Source organism: Elephas maximus, chromosome 1, assembly GCF_024166365.1.
Source record: "Elephas maximus indicus isolate mEleMax1 chromosome 1, mEleMax1 primary haplotype, whole genome shotgun sequence".
NCBI classification, from domain to species: Eukaryota; Metazoa; Chordata; class Mammalia; order Proboscidea; family Elephantidae; genus Elephas; species Elephas maximus.
In genome coordinates, this window is record NC_064819.1 from 219604742 (window position 1) to 219623384 (window position 18643).

The 18643-nt window shown below is 44.4% G+C and overlaps 1 protein-coding gene across 6 annotated transcripts in view; it reads left to right on the forward strand.

Annotated features, from left to right (window-relative positions):
• SASH1 (SAM and SH3 domain containing 1) overlaps positions 1-18643 on the forward strand; it is a 392317-nt gene that overhangs the window by 272125 nt on the left and 101549 nt on the right. For all 6 annotated transcript variants that reach the window (XM_049904100.1, XM_049904012.1, XM_049904267.1 and 3 more), the window contains 2 exons: positions 580-630; positions 758-807. In XM_049904100.1, the coding sequence (XP_049760057.1) occupies positions 580-630; positions 758-807 (101 nt within the window). The remainder of the gene's footprint in view (positions 1-579; positions 631-757; positions 808-18643) is intronic.

An 18643-nucleotide genomic window follows, 5' to 3' on the forward strand; every position in this document is an offset into this window, starting at 1 on the left:
ACTATATTGTTGCTAAAAAATAAACAACACGGATGGATCACAGTAAATTCAGTGTCTTGGTGATATTCTGGAGCCCTGATGTTGCAGTGGTTAAAGCGCTTGGCTGCTAACCAAAAGGTCAGGGGTTCGAACCCATCAGCTGCTCCGTGGAGAAAGATGTGGCAGTCTGCTCCTGTAAAGATTTACAGCCTTGGAAACCCTATGGGACAGTTTTATTCTGTCCTATAGGGTTGCTGTGAGTCAGAATTGACTCGATGGCAGTGGGTTTGGAGTGACACTCTTAAATCCATCCAGAGAATTATTTCCCCATTAACTCTAGTTCGATTGTGCTTTTTTCTTGTGCAGTAAAGTCAGCAGTGTCAAGCAGTGAAGTTTGGTAACAATTCAATTTTAAGAGACCAGAGCTCTCATTTTAAAAATACTGTAGTTTTTACAGAAGAATCTGTTCATCTCCACCATCTCCTCCCACTATACCCCAGTGTTTCCCAAATCCTCCCGTCTCTTCTTACACATCTATTTGTCTTTCTGGCCTGTGCCACGTTTGGACATCTCATTAAACCAGCATCTGTTCTGTTTTAGGAGAAACCCGATGCCAGCCCCACGTCACTTCAGCTGCGGTCCCAGATTGAAGTAAGCATCATCTATTTTTGCTTCTGCCTTTTTCTTTTAAAAAAAAAAAAAAAAAAGTGATATTCTGTACAAGTCAGATGAAGCCTGTTGCTCGGCCTGCACTGACGCTAAGATTCCTCTCTTATAGGAGTCACTTGGCTTCTGTAGCGCCGTGTCAACGCCAGAAGTGGAAAGAAAGTAAGTATCCCTCCCCCTGCCCAACATCAGAATTTCCAAGGTGTCCTTTGAATCCACACTGATGGAAATCAAATAGGTGATTGTGTGTGTGTGCCCTGTTCAGTTTGATGTCATTATCTTACATGCTGTGTGTACTAGATGGTGTAGAGTGCGTGTATTAGATGGTGAAAAGTGTGTTTTGTAATTCAATTGGCGATGCCTAAGGATTCTGGGAAGAGTAAGTTGATTGCACACTGCTTTTGTGAGTGAACCTTGAACAGAAATCTGGGGTAAGCATGGAGAAAAGGGAAACGGCAGTAAGTCAACCAAATGGACTTTCTTCTTTTATATTAATTTTTTTGATAGAGGATAAAAGTTGTAAAGAAGCAAGGCACAGAAATAAAATGCATGCCAGCGTAAAACAACAATTATAAACGCTTCCCCACCGCACCTCACTTTGGTAGGTGACCTTAAACAAGAATGAATGTGTGTGACAGAAGACAGCAAACACTTGCTAACCTTTCCTGGTAGAAGTAATGTTTTTTCTTCCTGTCCTAACTTGGACTCTGTAATTTCTACTCTCATGGAAGGTAATTCTATGTTACATCTCCTCTATTTCCAGTATTTCTTCTAGGCAACTTAAAAAAAAAAAAAAACAGTGTTGTTGTTTATCCCCCATAACCTTTTTGTTTTCTAATTTATTCCATCATAATTAACCCTAAAATGTTCTATTTGTGATCTTTGGAGGTAAAAAAATTTTAAGAAAGTCCAAATCTCTAAACAGACACTTCCTTTGGCACAGAGCCACTTATGCAGTTTCATGCCAAGAGAAGCATAGAAGTGGTTTTAGGAATAAAGTATTCCTGGAATGAGAAGCACACATTGGGAGAGCGTGTGTCTGCTTTACAGCCCAGCTCTGCCTAATCCATCCACGTGTGTGTGCTGCTGGCACAGAGGCAGCTTCAAGGAGGGAAGCCTACTGCACCAGGAAGCTGTACTTCTAAACTTAAGAGGCTCTGTAGGATTGGCTGAGGATGGAGGAATATCGAAGGTGATAAGCCAAAGAGAGCCAAGGACATTGTCCAGTCAAGGTTAGGAAAAATGTGCGAATACCATGAGCTTCCCTTTGTTTTAGTTGCGTTGTATCACTCCAGGAACGTGGGAATGTGGAGACTGAAATGGACAAAAGGTTTGAGTTGACATTGATTTCTGAAACTGGAGGTAGTGTGGTGGGACTCCCTGGGTGGGACAAACGGGCAACTCCCTCAGCTGCTAACTGAAGGGTTGAAGGTTCAAGTCTACCCAGAGATGCCTCAGAAGAAAAGCCTGGCAATCTATTTCAAAAAAAATCCATCATTGAAAACCCTGTGGAACACACTTCTACTTTCTGACATTCATAGAGTCACAATGAATCTGAATCAACTCGACGGTAACTGGTTTTATAGTGGTGTTGAACGGGGTGTGAGCAGAAGCATTGAGTGAATGGGCTATAGGTTCTCCTAACCTAGTTTACTGCTTGTTTATATGTCCTGATTCTGACTAGAACTCAGTATCTCTGAATCCTTCAAGAAACAAGAAAGTTTGCCCTTCCTCCTCAGAGGAAGTGACTCACCAAATTTGTACTAACCTTAGTTGGTTACCCTCAATTGTGGGAAATCATTCTTTCCGTGTTTATATCCTCCACTTGGTAAAATGTGGCATGACGCTTGTGGTCAAGAGAGCGACTGACAGCCTCCTCTGAGGCTTCTCTGAGGCTAACAAAAAATTTAAAGTACACGCGCGTGCACACATACACACACACTTACAACCTCCAGCCTTCCATCTGTAATACTGCCATTTCACTGTTGCTCTTTTAAATAATTAAACTTATATATTTCCAAACAATTTGAAAGTTTTAATCGATTTTGTTCTTTATTTCACTATTAATGACATTTGAAAATTGTGGTACTCTTTAAAACACTTTGTTTTGAAGCAATTTTAAACTTACAGAAAAATTACAACAGTGGTGCAAAACCAAGAAAAAGAAAAACAAAACAAAACTCACTACTGTTGAGTCAATTGGGACTTATAGTGACCCCATAGGACAGAGTATAACTTCCCCATAGCATTTCCAAGGCTGTAATCTTTACAGAAAAAGAAACCCTGGTGGCGTAGTGGTTAAGAGCTAGAGTTGCTAACCAAAAGGTTGGCAGTTCGAATCCACCGGGCACTCCTTGGAATCTCTGTGGGACAGTTCTACTCTGTCCTATAGAATCGTTATGAGTTGGAATCAACTCAATGGCAACAGATTGGTTGTTTGGTTAATCTTCATGGAAGCAGACTGTCGCAATGAACTCTTTTATAACCTTCACTTAGACCCGCCAGCTGTTGACATTTGCATGTTCTTTCTTTTTCCTACACACATAATATAAAATACTGTTAATAATTGTTATCGCTGAACCATCTGAGAGTAAGTTGCAAACATCATGACCTTCCCCCTTAAATACTTGAGCATATATGTCCTAAGAACAAGGATATTGTCTTATAGAACTCTATTACTATCAAGTGGATTCTGACTCATAGTGACCCTATAGGGCAGACTAGAACTGCCCCCATAGTGTTTCCAAGGCTGTAATCTTTACGGAAACAGATGCCACATCTTTCTTCTGCTGGTGGGTTCGAACTGCTGACCTTTTGGTTAGCAGCCACACCCTTTAACCCCTGCACCAGTGGGGGTCCGTCTTATAGAACCACAGCGTATTATCAAATACAGGAAGTTTAACAATAGTTTTTTTCTAACGTACAGTTCATATTCAAGTTTCTCTAACTGTCCCAGTCATATGTCTTTAGCACTTTTTTATTCAGTCACTCTTCACATTTATGTGCCATGTCTCTTTTCATCACATTTAATCTGAAAGGGTTTTTTAAGCCTTTCTTTCTCTTGCATTCTTTTGACTTTTTTTAGTTTAGTTGTTTGGTGAAGTGTTCCTTGATTTGGGCCTGATTGGTTCTTTGGTAGATTCAGATCGTGTATTTTTCATGTTCTGTTCCCTTCAGTACATCACATCAGGAGGCGCATGACGTCAGCTTATCCCATTACTGGAGATATTTTGTTTGACCACTTGGTTAAGGTGTTGCCTGCCAGGTTTCTTCTGAGAGCTGACAATTTTCACTTTGTATTTAATAAATAATCTGTGGGAAGATAACTTGAGACTGTGTGAATATCCTGTCCCTCATCAAACTTTTACCTAATAGGCATAAAAAAAAAAAGAAACCCAGTGGCGTCAAGTCGATTCCGACTCATAGCAACCCTATAGGACAGAGTAGAACTGCCCCACGGAGTTTCCAAGGAGCGCCTGGTGGATTCGAACAGCCGACCCTTTGGTAAGGAGCTGTAGCACTTAACCACTATGCCACTAGGGTTTCCCTAATGGGCATAGCGTTCTTTAATTATTCTTGCCTAATTTTTTTTTTTTAAATCAGTTATTACTATGATGGTTACAGAAGGATGATACAGTCTTAAATCAATATATTGGTAATAATTTTGATTAAATCTTCCAAAAGTTTGTGGATTGATTACACTCTGAGTAGGTTTGGTACAGTGTTTATGTTGAACAGTTTGTGTTCTCTGCATTTGAAAATGCCAATACTTACAAAGCAAAATTCTGCTATTCTTCAGATCAAAATGTTTGCTGGTAGCTTTGCAGTTGGATATTAAAGCCCTGGAGGGTGATCTCGAAGACCAGTTGCTTGTGTCTGGTTGGTGTCTGCCAACCAAATTGTGGTTCTGTGTCAATAGTGCTGTTTTACGGGTAGAAATTTTCTTCTGTTTTTTATTCAAAAGGCAAGAGAACTCAGTAAACAAAATTGGACAAAGTCTATAGCAGCCGCCCTTAGAAGCAGAGGTGTAGATGGCACAGAAAACAGGGGGAGTTGAGACCCACAGGTTTCACCCCAGTTGTCTCAAGGCCTCAGTACAAGTCATTCCCTCCCTTCTCTCCTAATTAAAGCCTATGCTAAGGAAGATACCTGCATTATGATGCAAGTGCTTGATTTCTTTAATTAAAAAAAAAAAAAAAAAGCTTACCTCTCCCAATGGTATTTAGCATTTAAAAGGTTTAAAGTCTTAAGTTACAGAAATGTAGCCCTGACCAGAAGAGGTAGAGAAGGTTTGTTTCTGTTGTGGGGAAGTGAGAATTCTCACATACCTGACATCACACCACCTGGATACTCTGCCAGATGGGCTGCTGGAGCTTTATTTGGCCTCTCAATGAGCTTGGTCTGCATAGTAGATAGGTAGGTAGATAGATGGGTGGATGGTTAGGTAGGATCTGATTTTTTTTTGTTTCTTTTTTTTTTTAACTTTAAAACAGCCTGTTTTGAAAAAATTCTGAGAGTAAGCTGTAGACATCATGACCTTCACCCCTAAATACTTGAGCATGTATGTCCTAAGGACAAGGACATTGTCTTACAGAGCCCCCATTGCAGTTGAGTCTATTCTGACTCATAGTGACCCTATAGGACAGAGTAGAACTGCCCCATAGGGTTTCCAAGGCCGTAATCTTTACAGGAGCAGCTGCCACATCTTTCTCTTGCTGACCTTTCAGTTACCAGCCAAGCAGTGAACCACTGCACCAGCAGGAGTCCTCCTTACAGAACCACAGTATGTTACCAAATACAGGTATTCCTCCTTAGAATTCCCATTCATCCTTATTTTCTTAGAATCCACCTGGTCCCTCCAAACAATTTTTTTGAAAATGTACCAAAGGAGGCCTAGTGAGCTTTCACTTGAGCCTCTTCTATTTATATCTATTTGTTGCTTATTGATGAGGCTCCCTGCTTTATCACACCATTCTTGGATTTGTGTTAACTGGCTGAAAAATTCAATGTTAGTTAAATTTCTCATTAACCATCAGCTAGTCTCAAGAATATCTAGAGATAAGACTGTTTTGCTGGGAAATAGCTTAATAACTGTATCTACTAGGAATGGGAGTACCTGGGTGGTACAAATGGTTAGCGCACTCTGCTGCTAACTGAAAGGTTGGAGGTTTGAGTCCACCTAGAGGCACCTTGAAAGAAAAGCATAGTGATCTAAAACGCAAAAAAACCTGTTGCCATTGAGTCAAGTCCAACTCATAGCCACTCTATTGGGCAGAGTAGAACTGCCCCATAGGGTTTCTAAGGCTGTAATCTTTACGGAAGCAGACTGCCACACCTTTCTCCCATGGAGTGGCTGGTGAGTTCGAGCCTTTTGGTTAGCAGCCGAGCACTTAACCACTGTGATCACAAGTGGTGACCTACTTTTGAAAAATCAGCCATTGGAAACCCCATGGAGCACAATTCTGCTTTGACATACATGGGGTCTCCATGTGTCAGAATCTGTTCTACAGCAACTGATTGGTTGGTTGGTTATTAGGAATAAGTTCAGCCACAAAGAGCAGAAAATCCGACAAATAGTGGCATAAACAAATAAGAGGTTTATTGGTGCATCCCTGTTGCAGGGATAGGTCCAGGACCAGCACCATGGCTCAAGTAGGCCTGCAGTGACCCAGACTCTGCTTTGTCATCCTTAGCTTGCAGCTTTTGTCCTCATGGCCCCGAAGTGGCTACTGTATTTTTCAGGTGGGAAGGGGAAGCAGATGAAAGGGAAAAAGGCAGTAGGGCAAAAAGCCCAAGGCACATCCTTTTAGAAAGCTTTCCTAGTCACCCTATCCAACACAATCCATGTTATCCCATTCTTTTCTTCATCCAGCAACTGTTTATTGAGCACTTACCTTGTGTGCAGGGTATCCATCTAAGTGCTAGAATATAGTGAAAGACCAGACATCAGCTGTGTATAGATTACACTCGAAAGTAGGAAGACTTAATAGGGGGAAAAATCATATATTTCAAATGGTACTATGGGCAAAAATACACTAAAGAAAGGGGAACCAGAATTGAGTCACTTGGTCATCATAGTTACAAATGAGTTTGGAGAAATGCGTATTTTTAGCAGAGCACATTAGTTCAGCTACCCTGAACAAAATGGGACTCTTAAAGGAGGAGGGAGAATGGATGTCGGGTAGGAAACTAGCTGTATTTTCCATAATAAGTTAATCTTTTATTTGTAAATGTATACGTGTAAAACAGGGTAATCTGAAAATTAGCAGGATGTTCAACAAATAAGCCCTTTGTCAGGATTTATTTAGAGTCTTTACTTTTGAGGAAGCTAATTGTGTGTAAGGCCATCTGTTTATTTCTGGGTATGGCATAGTGGTTAAGTGCTATGGCTGCTAACCAGAAGGTCAATAGTTCAAATCCACCAACTTGGAAACTCTATGGGGCAGTTCTCCTCTGTCCTATAGGATTCCCATGAGTCAGAATTGACTCGACGGTAACAGGTTTTGATATATAGATAGTGACTCAGTCTTAAAAGAAATACACCCAGAATACTCTTTAGAATGGAAGCTGATAAGACTTTGGCTCATTCACTTTGGATATGTCATTAGGAAAGACCAGTCTGTAGGAAAGGACGTCATGGTTGGTAGATTAGAGGTCAGCAAAAATGAGGCAAAACCTCAATGCATGGACACGATAGCTAGAACAATGGATTCAACCATATCAACAATCGTGAACATGGCACAGGAGGGGGCAACATTTTATTCTGTTATAGATATGGTTGCCATGAGTTGGAACCAACTCAACAGCAGCTAACAACAACAGAAATATAGTTTTTATGGGGTTTTTTCATGTGAACCGACAATTGGAAAAGGAAAAGCAGATCATTATAGTAATATTTATTGAGTACTTATTACATGCCAGGAACTGATCTCAGCATTTTACACTTATTTAATACTCACAATGACTTTATGAAATTTGGTATAGTATTATTCCCATTTATGAATGCAGAAACTGAGGCACGGAGTGGTTAATACATTGCCCAGGGTTACACTGCTAATAAGTGGGAAAGCCCAGATTTGATCCCAGTTGGAGAGCCCATGCTCTAATTCCAAAGGATTATGCCAACCAATACTACAATTCTACTGCCTATAAAAAGCATTGAATAAATAAACCAACCAAACCAAACCCACTGCTGTCGAGTCAATTCCGACTCATAGCGACCCTACTGGACAGAGTAGAACTGCCCCATAGTTTCTAAGGGGCGCCTGGCTGATTCGAACTGCCGCCTTTTTGGTTAGCAGCTATAGCACTTAACCACTACGCCACCAGGGCTCCCATTGAATAAACAGCCGCCGTTAAAACCCATAATCCGGTGGTTCTCTTGGGAATGTAAGCAAGTTTTACCCTCATCCAACTGTAAACCAGGTCTCAGTTATTTATCTGTAGAAGCAGGAAAGCCCGTAATAAATCTGCAAACCTCACTGTACCCAACATTTATAACCTCTTTTGTACGAAGTCTTTCACCAGAGTTGAAAAGTCACTGATTTAGTTTCACTTTCTTTCATTGCGTTTGACTATACTCGAACTAGTTTATAGTGAAAAAGTCCAAAAATATATGCCGCGATGGAAGAGAAAAGTAAATCAAAGGAAGGAAAGTCGATAGAGCAGTGTTCTGTGCTTGAACCTAGTGGAGAGAACATGGTTCATAAACGTTTTATGCCCCTCTTCGCCCCATTGGGGCATAGCTTCGCTCTCACATTTGTTTCACCTGACAAGCTGATGACTCTTTTGACTATGCCACCTTTCCTTTTCTCTCCTGCAGACATCTCTGTCTTCCCGCTCTCTTTCCCCTTTGACTGCAGGGAAAAACCTCTCCACGTGCCCCTTTGTCCCGTTTCTGTATCTGCCTGCCTTGTTCGGGTCCTGTTGTTCCTCTCTGCTCATGGTCTGCCCTCTGTCTACCTGTCTGCCTCACCATATGCCACCTACTCTCCATGCAGATGAACTGAACCAAGCCTGTTACTGTTGAGTCGATTCCAATTCATACATAGCAACCCTACAGGACAGAGTAGAACTGCCCCATAGGGTTTCCAAAGAGAAGCTGGTGGATTTGAACTGCTGCCCTTTTGGTTAGCAGCCGAGCTCTTAACAACTGCGCCACCAGGGCTCCTGCAATTTCTCATGCTGACCATGTTCTCCCACAGCAAGCTGAGCGTCTGAAATGGCTGGTGCTTCTGTTGGGGTGCCCTGCCGTCCACTCTCATGGTCTGACCTAACCTCCACCCCTGGGCAAGAGCCATTCAACCTTAAAAACTCAGCTCTCATTTTGGCTCCTCCCACAAGCCTTCTCTCATCCATGGAGTTGAGGTGAAGTGTCCTGCTGCTGGCTCTACAACTCCTGGGGGCCTCTGTTACTGCCCCAGTGGAATACAGTTGTGTGCCGGAAGCACATGCATGAGTGTGTAAGGGAGCGTGAGTGTGTGTGAGAGCGTATGTAAGAGTGAGTATATATGACCATGAGAGAGTGGGTGGGAGAGAGTGTGTGTGAGAGAGTGTGTGAGGAAATGTTAGTGTGTAGTCCCCCCTGTCTGAGCTCCTTGAGCCCTGTGTCTTTTATTTCTCTATCTCAGCACCTGGTATAGGGCCAGGTGCATAGTTTCCTTTTCCCCCATTGCTGTCGAGTCAATTCCAACTCATAGGACCCTATTAGGACAGAGTAGAACTGCCCCATAGGGTTTCCAAGGAGCACCTGGTGAATTCAAATTGATGGCCTTTTGGTTAGCCCCTGAGCTCTTAGCCACTGTGCCACCAGGGTTTCCAGTTTCGTTTCAGTAATGTTGAATAAATGAATGAGTCATTGTGTACAAACATGCTTAGTTCTCTACCCTATAAAAATTTTGCCGTCCTCTCAAAGTGTAATTCCTTCTAACTGAACCTGTCCCTTGAAACCTGAAGGCTCTCTTCATGTCCTGTGAAAAATGTTCTTTTAGAGGTCAATGAGCATAATAACCCAACCAGAGCCTCTGCCACTCACAGCTCACCTGTCACACTTGGTACTGCAGACTTTTCCTCTGTCTTCTCCCTTGGTGTCTGTGGCACTGCCGCTGCCAGTTTCTCCTCCTCTCTTTATGTCCACTCTTTGCAGTTCCCTTTTTTCTGCCCACCCCTTTCTGTGGGTGTTCCCTGGAGCTGTTTATCCAGCCTGCAAGCTCTTCCTAGGCACTTATCTGTCCCATGGCTTTGAATTGTTGTCTCTAGGCACTCACCCACATTGACATGTCTGTTGTTGTCAGTTGCAGTCAGTCATAGGGACCTTACGTATAACAGAACCAAATGCTGCCCGGTCCTGTGCCATCTTCGTGATGGCTGGTATGTTTGAGTCCACTGTTGCAGCTATTGTGCCAGTCCATCTCACTGAGGGTTTCCTTGGTTTTCACTGACCCTCTACCAAATAGGATGTTCTTTTCTAGTTGATTGGTTTTTCCTGATGACGTGTCCAAAGTCTCACTATCCTTGCTTCTAAGGAACATCCTGGTTGTGTTTCTCCTAAGACTGATTTGTGCATCCTTTTGGCACGTTCTTCACCGACACCACAGTTCAGGCACATCCTTCTTCAGTTCGAATGCATCCATTCCTCTTCTGTCTTCCTTTTTCACTATCTGTTGTAGCCTCTTGCTGGATGCCTGATGGCACTATTCCCCATTACTCCGAGCTGCACATTCTCAGAACAGAATTCATCATCCCCTCTTTATCTTCCTTTCTCCTATCCCTGACAATCCGCCTTTTGTCCATCCTTCCATATTTCTAGCCTAAGGACCACTTTTTTGCCCTTCACCCAGTCTTTGCACCTTGGAGGCATCACAAGCTGCTGTTTTTAATCCTCAACCCCAAACCATCAATTGTCATGTTCCTTCTACTTTCATAACGTTCCCCATTGTGCCTCTCTTTTTCTCCCTCAAGGGGAGACCCCTAATGCTCTTCTCATGAACTAGTGAAGAGTGTTCAAGAAATACTACCTGGTTATTCTTTCCAAAATACAAGTAGGCAACATCACAGTGAGGTGATGCTCAAACACCCTTAGTGACATCTATAAACTGGGACCTCTACATGCCTCTTTCTTGGGTTGTCAAAGTCGCCAAGAGACAGCCCAACCCACCTTTCTTACCAGATCTCCCACACCTCTCAGTCACATAACCCAAGCTCTGGCCCAACTGGATCTTCTTATTTCCCAGATGCCTCCCGGGCTGTCTGGAGTTCCTGCCTTTTTTCGTATTTCTACCTCACCGCTCCATCTTAGGTTGTTGAAAACATTTCCCTCCCATAAGTTCCATTGTAAGGACTAGGACTGCTTCTCCTTGAATGCTTTCTTAATCCCTTCACTGGCTGTGTTCTCTCCTTGCTTTTGGACCCCAGTAGCATTTTGCATTAATCTGATCTCTGTCTCTTTAAAAGCATTTTATTGAAGAACAACACGCATATAAAAAAGTACATATATCTTGAATGTACAGTCAAACAATTTTCACAAACTGAACACATTCCTGTAACCTGCACTCACGATTTCATGTCTCCTAATATACTGTAACATGTATCATCAATATCATGGCCATTTTCATCATCAACATCATCATCAGTCTCATATCATCACTTCTTGGGTTATTTCTGTGTTGGACACCGTACTGATCCCTTTTACTGCATCTTATCACTTAGTTTTTCATGAACCCTTTGAGGTATATACTATTCTTGAAAGTGATTAGGTTGCCTAAGATCCCAGAGCTAGGAAGTGCTAGAGACAAAAATCCAAATTCAGTCCATATTCATGATAGCCTTGGGGTTAGGAGGCCCTGCCTGGAAATAGACTCTCTGGGCTCAAATCCAGGCTCTCTTCTTGGGCAAATCTTGGGCAAATTCCTTAACCTTCTATCTATAGTTTCTGCAGCTATGAAATGAAGATGATCATTATAGCACTTACTCCTTTAGTGAGCTATCTGGCACATAGTAGGTGCTCATTAATCTTTGTTATCACTTTCTATCCTGTGTGGCCCCAAGTTCATGCCCTTGGCCATAGCTCAAGACATTTTGTATACTTTTCTGATCCCACCTGAGCCAGCATGATGATGGAGCAATCTGTCTTTCTCTTTGGGATTTTTTGCAAGTGCTCGTTAACTATCTGCATCCAGTTCATTGAATGTCCCTGAAATAGGGTTGAAAATGGATTGTTTCCAGGACTGGAGTTACAGAAGACCTTCCGTGGTCTCACCTGTCACTCAGCATGTGCCAGTTCTCCCCAAACTGGTAGCGGTGTAATAAGAAGTGCTTTCTGTTCACGAATGTTAACATTAAAAAAGACACCTGTTACAGTTTTTAAAAGCATTCAGTGGACAGAATAGTAGCTGCCACAAATCCCCAGATCTGTTTCTAAGAGCTCCCCCCTCCCCGCCCAGTTCCATACTGCAGTTTTGTTCAGGTCATCCCAGAGTTTCCTCCTCTGTAAAACAGAAATGATAGACTACGCGTAATATCTCCAGATACAGGTATAATATTAACAAATGTGTGCACAATAGAATAATTATTTAAACAACCTTCCAAACTTTTTAAACCTGACATTTTGTAATTCTTTGTTAAGAAAATGTAAATGTAAAGAAAAAAGTAAATTTTTGAAAGAAAATGTATTTGTTTATAACAGAATAAGACTAAAACGTTGAGTCCAACTCTTGGTAACTTGGTGCCCAACTTCTTTGAAATTATTCTCCATTTTGAACATTGTTTCCTAACTTAGAACTACTTCCCTTTTACTCAACAAGCATGGTCCCAGAGGCTGGGATTGAGGGGAGGGGGTCGGGTCCCCTCCCGTTGTGGAAGCACCCTGAGGACAGGGTCTGCAGTCTGTGGTCATTGCTGACCACCCTTTCTACGCTCATGTCTAGGAGTGAACAGTAGAAATCCACATGGTGTGTGGTTGTAAGTCATCCTTTGGAGGTCGACCAGATGTAGGGAGAACAGCTGATGAAGTTGTGAGTTTGCCGGGAAATCCAGGTCAAGCCTTATTCCCTGTAGCCGAGACGGATGCATCCTGTTTCCACATCCTGTTTGTGGCCAGACTGTGGTGTGGAGAAGGAACACCAGTTTTTTCCCATGGGGAAGGTGAATGTGTACACAGGGCCTGGAGCCTGAATCTGTGTATTAGAGTGAGGCAGCCCTGTGAAGGCAGGTCCTTCAGAGCAGTTAGCAAATTGATTCTGTCCTGTCGACGTGGGTGTGTCCACTCTTTGCCCGCCCTTCTCCCAGGAAAGGGTGGTGGTGCCCGTGGCCTGTTACCACAAGTTGGCCACTGTTGTTTGGACCTTTGAGCTCACCAGGGCTAGAAGTCAAGGCAGAACAGCAAACTTAGGTTTCAGAGAATAAATTGAGTTGGAAACAACCAGGAATTAGAATGTTGTTGTTGTGGTTTATTGCCGTCAAGTTGACCCCAACTCACGGCAACCTCATGCACAATGGAATGAAAACCTACCGGGTCCTGTGCCATCCCCATGATCCGTTGTGGATTGGATCATTGTGATCCATAGGGTTTTCACTGGCTGCTTTTCAGAAGTAGATCACCAGACCTTTGTTTCTAGTTCCTGTTAGTTTGGAAGCTCTGCTAAGGTATTGGTATATATATTATATATCCTTTTGTCTTTATGTGACATACATCTACAGAGGCTGTGGGACACGAGGGCAAGGTTCTTGGCTGGGAAATGGGAACTCTGGGTGCACTCCCCGTCTCTGGCTTACCATTGGTGTCACTTCACCCATCAGGGCTTCAGCTCCCTCCTTACACGGGGGGAAGACTGGGCTGGGTGGTCTCCAAGGCTCCTTCTAGCTCTGGCTGCCTTTCATTTTCTGACCCAGTCTGAAACATGCCCTGGACCAATCAGTTTTGCTTGGACTTTCTGCATATGCTGTCTTGCTTGTAGCCGGTGTAGACTTGGTGTTGGATAGAACCTGAGCCAGAATTTATGCTCTGCTCGTTGTGGGATTAGGAGCAATTTATTTAAATTCTCAAAGCTTCAGGTGGAATCCATGGGTGGCCCAAACAGTAATTCCCTTGGCCGTTCGCCAGAAGACTGGGGGTTCAAGTCCGCCCCAGAAGACAGGACTGATGATCTGTTTCCGAAAAATCAGCCACTGAAAACCCGATGAAGCACAGTTGTACTCTGACACACATGGGGTCACCGTGAGTTGGGGATAGGCTTGACAACAATTTTTTGTTTGTTATTTTAAGCCTCAGGTTTTGAATCAATATAATGTGCCCAATAAAAGCACTTTCATAGGGTTATTGTGTGAAATAGCTAGCACAGTGCCTGGCATCTAATATGTGCCCCATTTCTCTTGTTTTCCCCCCGACCCCCTCCTGTAAGCCCTTGGCAGGGGCAGGATGTCTATGGTTTCCATCCTTGGTCAATAGATGATGCCATACACACAGCTCCTGCAGGGCCATAGCCATCCCCAAGTGAGCTTTAGTTGCCTTTTTGATGCCCCCCAAAAGGGGAGGCTTGGAAACCTCGGTGGGGTAGTGTTTGAGAGCTACAGCTGCTAACCAAAAGGTCAACAGTTTGAATCCATGCGGTGCTCCTTGGAAACCCTATGGGGCAGTTCTACTGTGTCCTATAAGGTCACTATTAGTTGGAATTGACTCGACGGCAACGGGTTTGGTTTTTTTGGTTTAAAAGGGGAAGTTAGGAAACAGCAACCATTTCAGCAGAGCCCGTGTGGTGACAATGTGCTGAAGTATGTGTCTCTGCAGGCATATCTGCACCCACACGTGTGTCTCCATCACACAACATATTTGAGGGGCTCAACATTCCAGAGTGCAGGACTTGGGTAGGAGCAGCTGTGCCAGAATTTTCTGCCTCAGCTGTTCCCAACTTAACACTCTGTTGGCTTTAACTGTGTCTGGGGAGGGAGCCTCCAGCTGACCCAGCCACGGCTGAAGTCCCCACGCCTGGGTTGGATCGTCCCTAGGCTGGCCAAGTACACTAGTGCTGCCATTGCCGGAGACGGGAGCCACTGCCAGGAGGCCCTGAGTGTGTGGAGGAGGCTCCTGCTCGTTCTTGCTCCTCCATGAGAAGAGAACATGGGCCAGGGGTGGGCGTGGAAGGGTATAAGTCGACGCATTCTTATTCTGGCAGGACTAGGGAAGAATGCTGCCTCAGTGTGTTGAGTGGCATCTGCATATTTTATTAATCCTCCTAAGATATCTGTAACGCAGGTGGTTTTTTACAGTAAGTAAACCAGGGCTGAGAAAGGTTAAATGATTTACCAAGATTACGAACTTTGCGCAAGGCAGAGCTGGAATTCAAATCCAGATCTGTTTATCCACAAGGGCCAGGCTCGTCATCATACACCCCACTGCAAGTACAATACAGAGGCTGGTGTACTTAACAAATGAGCTAGGCAGCTGTTGTAGTTGTTGTGTGCCATCAAGTTGATTCCAGAAAAAACCCCAAAATCAAACCCATTGCCCCCAAGTTGATTCCAACTCACAGCAACCCTATATGACAGAGTGGAACTGCCTGATAGGGTTGTCGGGCTGAAATCTTTATGGGAGCAGATCACCAGGTTTTTCTCCCATGGAGCTGCTGAGTGGGTTTGAACTGCCGACATTTTGGTTAACAGCTGAGTGCTTAACCATTGTACCACCAGTGCTCCCACCTAGACAGCTAATAAAGTTTAATAAACTTTTATCTAATTTCTGCTATAGGCCAAATATTCTAGGCCTGGGAAAGTGAACAAGATAGGAAGGGGAACTGACCTCTAGCAACTTTTGTTGTTGTTGTTGGCTGCTGTTGAGTTGGACCAGACTCATGACACCCTCATGCACAATGGAATGAATCGCTGCACAGCCCTGAGCCATCTGTATGATTGGCCATAGATAGGATTGTGGGGACCCATAGCATTTTTATTGGCAGATTTTCGGAAGTAGATCACCAGGCTCTTCTTCCTATTCTTAGTCTAGAAGCGCCACTGAAACCTGTTCAGCATCGCAGCAACATGCAGGCCTCCACTGACAGATGGGTGGTGGCTGCACATGAAGTGCTTTGGTCAGGAATCGAACCCGGGACTCCTCCTGGAAGGCAAGAATTCTACCACTGAACCACCAATGCCTGCCTTCTAGCATCTTACAATCTGAAGAAGACATAGGGAAACAAAGATTATAATGTGAAACCATTAGGACAGATGAACTGCAAGAGGACCAGTCTCCCCGCTGGGGAGTAGGGGTGGTGGGGAGGACCACGTCAGCTCTCTCTTACTCAGGGTTCTATTGGAGAAGCAGAATGTGAAGATGTCATAAGGGCTTTATGATAGGGTTTTGACCTCTTGCAGTGTGAGAGCTTACACAGCCCAGGTGAGGCTATTCTTTCGATGTCTGTTGACACAGCCAGAAGTCAACGGGGTGGGCAGTGGGGGCATAGAAGACTGTGTGAAGTGGGGAAGCAAAGATAGCCTGGGACCTACAAGGACAGCCTGGAATCTACAAGGACAAGCTAGAACCTACAGGGACAGTCTGGGACCTGCAGGGACAGCCCGGAACCTACAGGGACAGCGTGGAATCTATAAGGACAGCCCGGAATCTATAAGGACAGCCCAGAAGCTACAGGACAGTCTGAAACCCACAAAGATGGCCTAGAACTTACAAGGTCATGTCAGTCTCACCACCTCCAAGCCTCTAACTTCAGTGATGCTGGGAACCTACAGGGGAAGCTGGCATCCTCCCCCAGAGCTAAACACGCCCAGGCCCAGGAGTGAGAGAAGCTGAAGGAGGAGACCCCACAGGAACATGAGCCCTGTGAGTCCAGCTGCTGCCCCATGCCACTCAGTAACTCAGCGGATAAGTGAGGACACGCATGAGCTACAGCAGTGCCTTGTGCCCTGCACCAACCTTGAAGCAGAGAAAGCAGACGGCTACTGCTTTACTTCTGGCCTTTGCATCTTACGTGAAATGTCTCTTGTGGCCCCAGAACAATTCAGGAAGGAGCATTCTGGGAAATGTAATCCCAGCTGAGTTAAATTAACAGATTAGAAATGCACCACAGGTGCCCAGAGGGGGCTTTCTTAGGCAGAAGTGGAGAGGGAGGGAACTGCAGGCAAAAGGAAGGATGTGCAGAGGTGAGAGAGTGCGGCATCTTTGGGGAATGGTTCAGTGTAACTGGAGCCAAGGGCTAGCTCATGGAAGGCCTTAGAGCCAGCTCAGTAGTGGGATTTATTCCAGGGGCAGCGATGGGTTATTAGTTGTTGTTAGTTGCCTTCAAGTCATTTCCAACTCATGGCAACTGCATGTGTGCGGAGTAGAACCGCTCCGAGGATTTTCAAGGCTGTGACCTTTCAGAGGCAGATTGCCAGGCCTGTCTTCCAAGGTGCCTCTGGACTGGTTTGAACCATCAGCCATTTGGCTACTAGTTATGCACTTTACCTTTTGTGCCACCCAGGGCCTTGTTAGTGATGCATTTAGTATGTGAGAAGGCTCATTGAGGAGGTGAGACTGGATGGGGTGGACCAGGAGGCCAGAAGACCAGTGGTAGAGGGGAGAGACCTTTGAGAATCATGGCCTTTTTTTTACTTTGTTTCCGCCTTGTAAATTTTTTTCAACCTCTGGCTAATTCATTCATCCAATCCTTAAAGAGTGTCTCCTGCGTGCTAGGCACTGGGGTACATGGTGATCAAGACCAAACCCAGCCCCCAGCTTCTTGTCTCAAAGTTTAGTCCAAATAAAACCTTACAGTCAGGATAACACTTGAAGAATATTGGCTGCTTGTTTTTTCTTCTCGCTAGCTGCCATTGAGTCGGCCCGGCTCATGGCGTGTATGACGGAATCAGACCGTTGTGGTCCACAGGGTTTACACTGGCTGGTTTTTGGAAGTAGATCACCAGGCCTTTCTTCCTAGTCTGTCATAGTCTGGAAGCTCTGCTGAAACTTGTTCAGCATCATAGCAACACTAAAACTTTCACTGACTAATGGGTGGTGGCTATGTGTGAGGTGCATTGACCAGTAATCCAATGGGGTTTCCTGCATGGAAGGTGAGAATTCTACCACTAAACCACAACTGCCCTCCGTTTTATCTTTACCTTATTGCTCTATATTCTTTTCGGAAAGTCTCACTTCTAATATTGCTTATTTTATTTTTGGAGGTTTTGGAATGGAAGGGTAAAAGGGAATGGAGAAGGAAAGAGGGAAGAGAAAAGGAAGGATGGAGGGTGTGTTTCCGAGTCTCTGTTGCTTGGTAGAGGGTCAGCAAAAGAGAGGAAGACCCTCAACTAGATGGAATGACACAGTGGCTACAATGGGCTCAAGCATAACAACGATTGTAAGGATGGCCCAGGACTGGGCAGTGTTTCCTTCTGTTGTACCAGGGTCTGTATGAGTCAGAACCTATTTGACGGCACTTAACAGCTGTCCGGTCAGTGGCTCCAAGCATATCTAAGCAGCGTCAGAATCACCTGGAAGCTTGTCAGAAAGACCGATTCCCAGCCCCGCCCTGTCCTAATGAATTGGATTCTCCAGGTGTGGGGCCCAGTAGATTCTCAGGAGATGCCCACGGAGCCAGCTTGGTCTTATGAACCACCACCCAAACCAGTTTCTTGTCAGTTGAATTTAATTCTTGGCTTCCACTCCACATCTCAAGCATGAGGGGAACTGGAGGCCACGCAGCTGATGGTGGAAAAGGTCATTTTATGGACACAGTGACCCTGGCAATGCTTCCTGGTGTCCGACTTCTCTCCAGCGGGTGCTGGTGAGCTCATTTCGGATAAAGCCGCAGAATCAGAAGGGAAAAGGAAGTGAAGCAACCAGAGGGCAAAGTGAGCCCAGCCAGCGGAATTCCAGAATACAGGGGCACGTCATCACTGCTTCGTGGGTGCAAATACGGAGGGGTGGGGCACGGATGTGACAAAGAAGATGTGCGGGAATTGGAAAATGAGTTCTGAGAACAGGGAAGCTCAGGGTCCCATTTTCACAGTATTT